This window comes from Cololabis saira, chromosome 7 (assembly GCF_033807715.1).
Source record: "Cololabis saira isolate AMF1-May2022 chromosome 7, fColSai1.1, whole genome shotgun sequence".
NCBI lineage: Eukaryota > Metazoa > Chordata > Actinopteri > Beloniformes > Belonidae > Cololabis > Cololabis saira.
This window is the reverse complement of record NC_084593.1, coordinates 17172891-17181683: the sequence shown is the minus strand read 5'-3', so window position 1 is coordinate 17181683 and position 8793 is coordinate 17172891. Positions and strand designations below refer to the sequence as shown.

The 8793-nt window shown below is 37.7% G+C and overlaps 1 protein-coding gene across 2 annotated transcripts; it reads left to right on the top strand.

The window, feature by feature from the left end:
- Positions 1 to 41: 41 nt before the first annotated feature.
- On the top strand, positions 42 to 8668 carry asb5a (ankyrin repeat and SOCS box containing 5a). 2 transcript variants are annotated; one of them, XR_009782914.1, is made up of 7 exons: positions 42 to 433; positions 2342 to 2421; positions 3715 to 3822; positions 4084 to 4234; positions 5720 to 5870; positions 7245 to 7436; positions 8064 to 8201. XR_009782914.1 is itself a non-coding variant. In XM_061726180.1 (7 exons), the coding sequence occupies exons 1-7, from the start codon at positions 229 to 231 to the stop codon at positions 8189 to 8191; spliced, it is 999 nt and encodes a 332-aa protein (XP_061582164.1). In that variant the 5' UTR covers positions 62 to 228; the 3' UTR covers positions 8192 to 8668. The 2 variants fall into 2 exon arrangements, 1 of the variants encoding a protein (XP_061582164.1); XM_061726180.1 differs by having other exon boundaries at positions 62 to 433; positions 5720 to 5854; positions 8064 to 8668.
- The last annotated feature ends 125 nt before the right edge of the window (positions 8669 to 8793 follow it).

The window sequence follows — 8793 nt, the reverse complement described above, 5'->3', positions numbered from 1 at the left end:
TACATAACTTGTGACCAACCCACACACACACGTGTGTTTAATAACATTGCAGCGGTGTCTGTCAGGCACAGTAGCAGCTGCACAGCCTTTTTCCAGCCTGCACTTTGTCAGGACCAGCCAAACAGTCTGTGCTCGGAGAGCAAAAGTGGGCTACTCATGTGCTTTTTGGAGTGGCATCTGATCCTGCCTTCATCATAACCAAAGCTCTTTTGTAACGTGCCAGAGGAAATGTCAGACCCAACAGCGGAACTCACCAGCAAGCCCTTCGCAGTCCAGTTGTCCAATGTTTACCTCAGCATCTTGGCACTGTTCTGCTTTAAGCTCTTTGTTAAGATTTCTCTCAACTTGCTCACATACTTCTACATAGTCCGTGGGAACCGTAAAGAAGCTGCCCGGATATCGGCAGAGTTCTACGATTATGGTCAACAACACAGTGAGTACAAAACAGACAAAAGCATTGTTAGAATTCTTTTTTCCTTATTTTATTTATTTATTTATTTATTAATCTTATTTCTCATGTTCATTTGAAGCACATATGTTCCACAGTGAAGGACTTTGTTTACAGTGCACAGCTAGTAACACTTTTGACCTCGGTTTTATAAGGTCAGATGTAGTAGTAACCTCAAATATCAAGCACTCCCTGTTTTCATACACGATTTCTGTATTTCCAGATGGAGCTAAAAATACTGCATTCCTAATCCAATGAATACAAAAGCCATTAACTGTATTCACATTGTCACATAGGCCGCTTTCATATATGAATTAATGCTCCCTTTTCTTTCATTTCATGCTTAATAACCACTTATAATTCCTAAAGTGTATATTCAATATTAAATGAAGACACCGTTGGGCCCAGCAGCCTTTTTTCTCTCGAATGTATTAATAGAACAAAGTCATGATATCTTTTTCTTCCCTCCCCCACCCTCATCCTGCCCTAGTTTCCATTCCCAGATATGCAGTGCACCCTTTCACATTCACGCAGCAAACCAACAACACTCCACGTTCTCAGGGACAGGCGGTTAGAAGGCACATTCTGGGGCAAGTGAGACAACGTCGACAACATAATCTGCAGCTATCATTCAAAGGGAATACTAATTAGCTAAGCTCGGGGTATTAGTCACGGTCCTGTAGATATGGTCTTCCTTGTTAGAAGAAATCTGTTTGATGTCTCTAGCTGCTCCTTTATGTCTGTATTTCAAATTAATGTCAGTCAAGAAAAATAGGCTGCATGAATAAAACAGTGGGACTTTGATAGAAAACATTTAGTTGATATTATCTGTAATTTATGGATAGTACGGAGTGCGCGGAGTGTGATGATGATAGAGTGTGGAACGCATCAGCTGTTATTCTGGACATTGACTCAGGTGTGATTCATGGGTGGGGAAATCATTTTTCAATTAAACTGCCAAAGCCTTTTTTTTTTTCTTTTTTGCCTCATTTTTTAATTAGTTTTGTCATGGAAATAGAGTCTGGTAGCAATGACTTTAATGCATCGAGAATTTTACAGCACTGTTAGTCACATCATTGCAAAAGAAGACGAAGAAGAAGAAAAAGAACGTGATCTGAAGGGTTACACTTCGTTCTTCTACGGTGTCGGATGTAAAACTTGCTCTACTCTCCAGGGGCCTCCAAAAATGTTTCATAGGGGACCCATTAAATTCTAAAAACTAAAAGCCAAAACTAAAAGCTATCATTACAGGATTTTATTATACTGTTCTGGCATACAGGCTCAGAAATGCATATATATATATATATATATACAGTATATATATATATATATATATATATATATATATATATATATATATATATATATATATATATATATATATATATATATATATATATATATATATATATATATATATATATATTTTTTTTTTTTTTTAAGGTATAATATATATCATATATATTTTAATATATCATATATATTTATTTTATTATATTATATATAAAATATATATATATATATATATATATATAGCCTATATATATATATATATATATATATGTATGTATATATATAGATAGATATATATGACTGTATATTTATTTTATTTTTATTTATTTATTTATTTTTATATATATTTTTTTATTATTAGGCTCAGAAATACTTTGGCCCAAATGATTTTGGATGAAACGTACTGTATAACTGACGATAGAATCTATATGACTGGCAAGTGTTTTTTTCTTTTTTTTTATTGAGGCAAGTGGGGTGGCGAGCAAATTTGCAGGGGGGGCCGGGGCCACCCCTTCCCGCCCCCCCTGGTGGCGCCCCTGCTACTCTCCCAACAACAAATGCAACTGGAGGTAAAACACTAAATTCTTATTCCTGTCACAGGATCGTGGGCGGACCGCTCCCCCCTCCATGATGCTGCCTGCCAGGGCCGTCTCCTGGCCCTGAAGACCCTCATTTTACAGGTGAACAGAACACAATCCTCAAAAGAGTCCTCTCATCTGCACAAATGGAGTCTTTTGTAGCCACCTCTTGTCCCAATAAATTGAGTTCAGCGTCTTCGCAGATTTCCTGTCAGATAAAGAGAGGGAGGAGTGGATCAGGGTCACGGATTGCAATGGAGTTATCTACTCTCTCGCTCTCTCCCCCTCTAAGGAGCAATAATTGTCAAGTTTATTCAATTAAATTGCTTATTAAATTTGTGTCAAGAGCACATTATGGTTTACCAAGTTTACACAATGGACAAAGACTATCGTTCACCTCCTTTTGCCACAGTTATTTACATATGATGCTTAACAGTCAACTGGTAACATACAGTCTCACATGTTAACATACAAGTTCATAATTATGATTGCTAAAGATTTTTATAATTTCTGGACAAAAGGTTGTAAAAGCTAGATCAGACACAAGGTCTGGCTAAAGACAATATGAATGTATGTCATACTGTATCTGCAGATGGGTTAAATGATCACATATAATGTAAATGTATATAAAAATATCAGTCTTGAGAAGAAGCTGACTGACCTGGACAGCCAAGCACATTTAACAGGGAATGTGACTGTTAATCCCCTTATTTCTGAGCCAGTTCCTCTGGTACAGAAAATACAGAACCAGTGTCAGAGAGCCACTATTTAAAACAACCAACATGTGCTGCAGATTTGCAAGTAACACCTTGGAAAAACAAGTTTTTTTATTGCAAAAACAGACAACAGTCAATCACCAGGGTTTCTACGCCACGGCTTTTGTTGATATGACTCTTGTTGCTCTGCCTTCATCACACGCCTCATTGGCACTGCCCCATGGAAATCAAATTCAAATCCAGAGAACCCAGACTAGTTTGTATCGAAAATAATGAGGACGGCCGGCCAGACGAGACTGTGAACGCGTTGGAAAAGCTTCTCACTCACATTGGCCGTTCTGCTGCTCACAGATGGAGGACTGGGTTGCAAAGCCTACAGTGCCGTATTCAAGTCGGATAAACCCGCGACAAAGCTATGATATCATTACAATAATTCACATTGTGATTTATTGGCCTCAGTTGGATCTGGAACTTAATCGAGCTCATCAATCCCTAATTTTGAAATGTGATTTTATGGTGCAGCTTGTCAGTTAGTTACAACCACAACTGTGGGGGAGAAGGGGTTTGTGAAATAAGCCTAAATAATGGCTAACAGCAGAGTTTGACACCCATTGCCTATAATGCACGTTAGAATATTTGTCCGCACTAAATTTCTGTGGCTATTTAATTCTATTTCCAGGGTCACAATGTGAATGTTCTGACCATAGACCATGTGACGCCGCTTCACGAGGCCTGCATCGGAGACCATGTGGCCTGTGTCAGAGCTCTCACTGATGCAGGAGCAAATGTAAGTCACACACTTTGCTCGAAAGACTCTTGAATGTTGCAATTCAGCACAGGTCAAATGTCTCTTCCATGGCTGGAAAACTCTTGGATGGGGATAACAAATAAACAGCGCTCCTGCTCTCCAGCCACAATCACTGCAGAGCGATTAAATTGCTGGTCCCCTTCCAAGTGCTCCCTCAGGCGGCTGCTATCAGTCAACTTGTATGGTTAAACAAGGACAGAAAAATAACAATAAAAGGGAAATGTTTTTTTTTTTTTACAGGTCAACGCTTCTACAATTGATGGGGTCACCCCTTTGTTCAACGCCTGTGCGGTGGGCAGTGTGGCATGCACTGAGATCCTTCTGGAAAACGGAGCAAGACCTCAGAGTCTTGTATTCCACCCTTCACCGATGCATGAAGCGGCCAGCAAAGGTACACCGTGACAAAATATTGAGAATTATTCTTATTAGAAATAACCTCTGGCCTATATTAATTACTCATCATCATCATCATCATCATCATCATCATCATCATCATCATCATCATCATCATCATCATCATCATCTATTTATTTAACTCCCCATGATCACATGGTATCGAGCACAAGTATACAAACGATTGTACATTTATAGCAAGTGGCGGGCTGTACATGTTCAATTAAAATACTCAATCTGGCAAAATAAATTTGAACAGAGGAAGGACATTCTTCAAAAAGGCGGCTAATTTATAAATAACATTTAACGTATTAGATTGTAGTAACAAAATCAATGTAAACATAGGGTTTTTATAATACTTTGGTAAATATTTTTGTCTGAGATTCATTATATTTACATTTTTACATTCGAACAAAATATGAAACTCATCTCCAATACAGTTGACATTCCAGAGGTTACAGAATCTCTGACTTCTATCCAGATCTTTATACCTTCCAGTGACTTTTGGGATTCTGGTGTTATTCATCCTAAAATTACATATGCCCTGTCTATACTTTTTGACACAATAAGTACTGTTTTAGCTTAAACTCTTGCTTAAACTCATAAATATCACATAGAGTTCACTCGGCCATTTTTGCAGAAATGTATCTTTCAACCTTTGCTCAACAGTTAGTTTCAACCAGTCAATGTTATTCCATGTTTGAGAGCCAGAGGTGAGATAAACCACAGTCATCCAGTATCCGCTTTACTAGCAGAATCCATGGTGACTGAAATACAAAAACTGGCTTTAGAAAGCCATATTCTGCATTTACAGTCCCGGCGTTGAGGCAATACACTGCAAAAACTCAAAATCTTAACAAGAATATTTGTCTTATTTCTAGTTAAAATGTCTCATTCATTACACTTAAAACAAGACTCATCACTGGAAAAAAACAACAATTTTCACCTGTTTCAAGTAGATTTTCACTTAAAATAAGTAGAAAAATCTGCCAGTGGAACAAGATTTTTTTGCTTGTAATGAGAAGATAAACCTTGTCCCACTGGCAGATTTTTCTACTTATTTCAAGTGAAAATTTACTTGAAACAGGTGAAAATTGTCAAATAACAAGTTATTTTTCTGGTAATGACTTTTAAGTGTAATGAGATTTTTTGACCAAAAATGAGACATTTTAACTAAAAATAAGACAAATATTCCTGGTAAGATTTTGAGTTTTTGCAGTGTAAGAAGCGTTAGTGACAGCTTTTTTTGTTATTGATGATTTCCAATAAAGATTCCCCCATTACACTGGATTGTGTGATTTAACCTGCATTCATGTCCTTTGTTGTGCTGCATTGCCCTTTCCAAAAAAGAAAAATAAATAAATCCTACGGCTTGACAAACGGCTCTACAAAATAAATCTCAACATGAACTGAGTAGACAGCTTGGAGAGTTAATTCACAATGTCACTTGCTGATTAGTGTGTTCACGCTTCATTACATCCAGGTCATTATGGTTGTGTTGAGGCTCTGGTGACTTGGGGGGCAGATGTGGACATGGACATCCCTCACCTGGGCACGGCGCTCTATACCGCCTGCATCTGCCAGGAGCTGCAGTGTGCCAGGAAACTCCTGAGGGAAGGTCAGCTCGCTGCACTGTATGGCTACGTAAACCTTTACACAAACACACACACACACACACACACACACACACACACACACACACACACACACACACACACACACACACACACACACACACACACGTGCGGGGGATATGTGACCATGAACAGACAAAGACACAAATATAATGGACTGAGAAAAATAAAAGCATCCTTACAATATGGCAAAAGACTGAAAAATACATGTTACACTAAAAACACCTGAGATCTATGGAGGCGTATTGCATTCATTTGAGAAAAAAAAAAATCTGCTCTGTTTTTCTGAATTAACGAGATAAAATTTTAATTAAAAAAAATCTGCTCTGTTTTTCTAAATTAACAAGATAAAATTTTAATTTAAAAAAAAGATCTGCTCTGTTTTGTTTAATTAACGAGATAATTATCTCAGAATTCCGAGAAAAGTTTTAATGAAAACATATAAATCTGCTCTGTTTACAACCTGCGAGAAGCTCTCACTACCACAAAGGCCCGAGGTGCCTGCGCAAAGTTGACAAACTACTAACAATACCATCGATATAACTTAAAGACAAGAGTATCTTCCACATTTTTCAAACCAAAAGCAAAATAAAACTGGATTAAACTGGATAGGAATATGTTTGCTTACAGCAATTTATTACAGCTTCTTGCGTGTTGTGAGGAATCTGGTTAAATCAGTAAAACAGAGCAGAATTATTTTTTTTTCATTAAAACTTTTCTCAGAATTCTGAGATAATATCTCGTTAATTCAGAAAAACAGAGCAGATTTATTTTTTTTCAAGTGAATGCAATACGCTTCCGTAGAGATCAAACTGCAAATGCTAAAAAAAACAAACTATTTTATTACAACGGAATATGAGGAAAATCTGTATATGATGCTGATTAATGGTGGGGAAAAAAATCGATATTGCAATATATTGTTGCGCTCTCTGTCACAATAAATAATCGTTATACTGACGGCAAATATTGATATTTTATTAAAACACACATAATGGATTTACGCGGTTGTCACCGCACTATTGTTCATGCACTTCCATTTGTCCAGCTGTACAGTGTTTACATTTACAAGACTAGGAGGCAGTGAGGCTCTATGCAAATGCACTTTCTTTGTACATTATATGAAGTTTGAATAAATGCATAACTACAGACATTTCCTTTTTATGGGTATTTTTTTCTTTTTCAGTCACATATATGGTGATATATCGTTGTTGAAATTTATTACAATATATCAAATATCGGAGATATCGTGTATTGTGATATTATCGTTATCGTGGGCCACATATCGCCACAGTATTGAATCGTGAGTTACCCGTATCGTCCAACCCCTAATGCTGATCGTGTTTAAAATAATTAATCAACTTGTGCTCCATGCAGGTGCAAACGTACAGAAAGGCAGATACCTGGATTCACCTTTACACGCAGCAGCAGAGAAAGACTGCACACCTGTCGTGAGGCTGCTGCTGGACTTTGGTGCCGACATTAACGCCAGGAACACAGAGTTTCAGAGGCCGGTAGACGTCGCTCCACCCAGCAGTCTAACAGAGGGCTTTCTACTGCTTTATGAAGGTATACGCTTATTTATTTATTTTTTATTTATTAAGTTTATTTGTGTCAGGGACGTCAAACGTACTTCAAACCGTATTGTGGGGCTTAAAGCACAAAGTTTTCTAGGGGGCGCTGTTGAGCCATTTTGCCACGCCCATTAATGCAAACCTTTAAATATATAATTTTTCGCCAGGCCCGGTTTGCATGCAAAATTTGGTGACTTTTGGGGCACGTTTAGGGGGGCAAAAAGGCCCTCATTTTGTCGGAAGAAGGAAAAAAAAAAAAACGAGAACATTTCCTACAGATACAATTGGGCCTTCGCACTGTAAGTGCTCGGGCCCTAATTATCGAAGCTGAGCATTTTATACATGTTAAGTATAGCACAGTGATGATACTGACGTGATTTTCTATCTAAGATTTTCAGGGCTTGTTTGTGGAGTGACCTGATGGGTTTTAAGACAGATTTACTTGCCTGAGACCAACACGATATACAATAATGATAATAAGATAAAATCATGGCACTGAAATACGTTTTAGACATTTCAACTGTCCAACTGATATTTCTAAAATTTAGACTTGGCTTTATCTGTAACTACTTAATTCTACTGCCTTTTACATGTTTTGTTTTTACTTTCTCCTCTTTCATAGCTACCCCACGACGATTGATCCAGTTGTGTCGTCAGTGCATCAGGAATCGTGTCGGCCGTGACAGACTCCACCTGCTGTCACACCTTCCTCTGCCCAACAGACTCAAGAGCTACCTGCAGTATCAATGACAGACTTAAATAAAGATGCCTTTGAATTAAAAAGCATAGCAGCATCACCAAATCCTCCTAACTTTAATGCTAGTCATGACACAGTGAAAGTAATTAATTTGAATTAGCCACAGAGCAGCAACTGTGAGGTTGACAGTCCCAAGCTGTGCGGAGCTGGCCCGATTCCCAACTCGGACGTTTGCAGATGTGATGGCCGTGGCTCCAGCAGGGTCCCCTGAACTGACTATAGTCAAAAATGAATAAATAAATACATTAAACATACAGAAAAAGGCATATTTTTTCTGCTCTGTATCTGTTAAAAAAAAGACCCTAGCAGTTACAAAAAAGCTACGAGACCTAGAGATGCACTTTATACGCAAGAAAAGAAAAAAACTCTACATTAGATTTTTATGTCATAAATGCACACTAAAGTATCCCTACTGTTGTAGATTTTGTATTGAAAAGACTACTAGATGATTAAAAGTTGTTTTTAAACTTTGTGCATTCAAAATTTCTGTTCCTTTCTTTCTTTCTTTTTTGCCCACGACACATGTCACGACTGCTGTGGTAATCTTTCCCTCACACTGACATATGACATATTCAAAGCCCACAAAAGCAGTTGA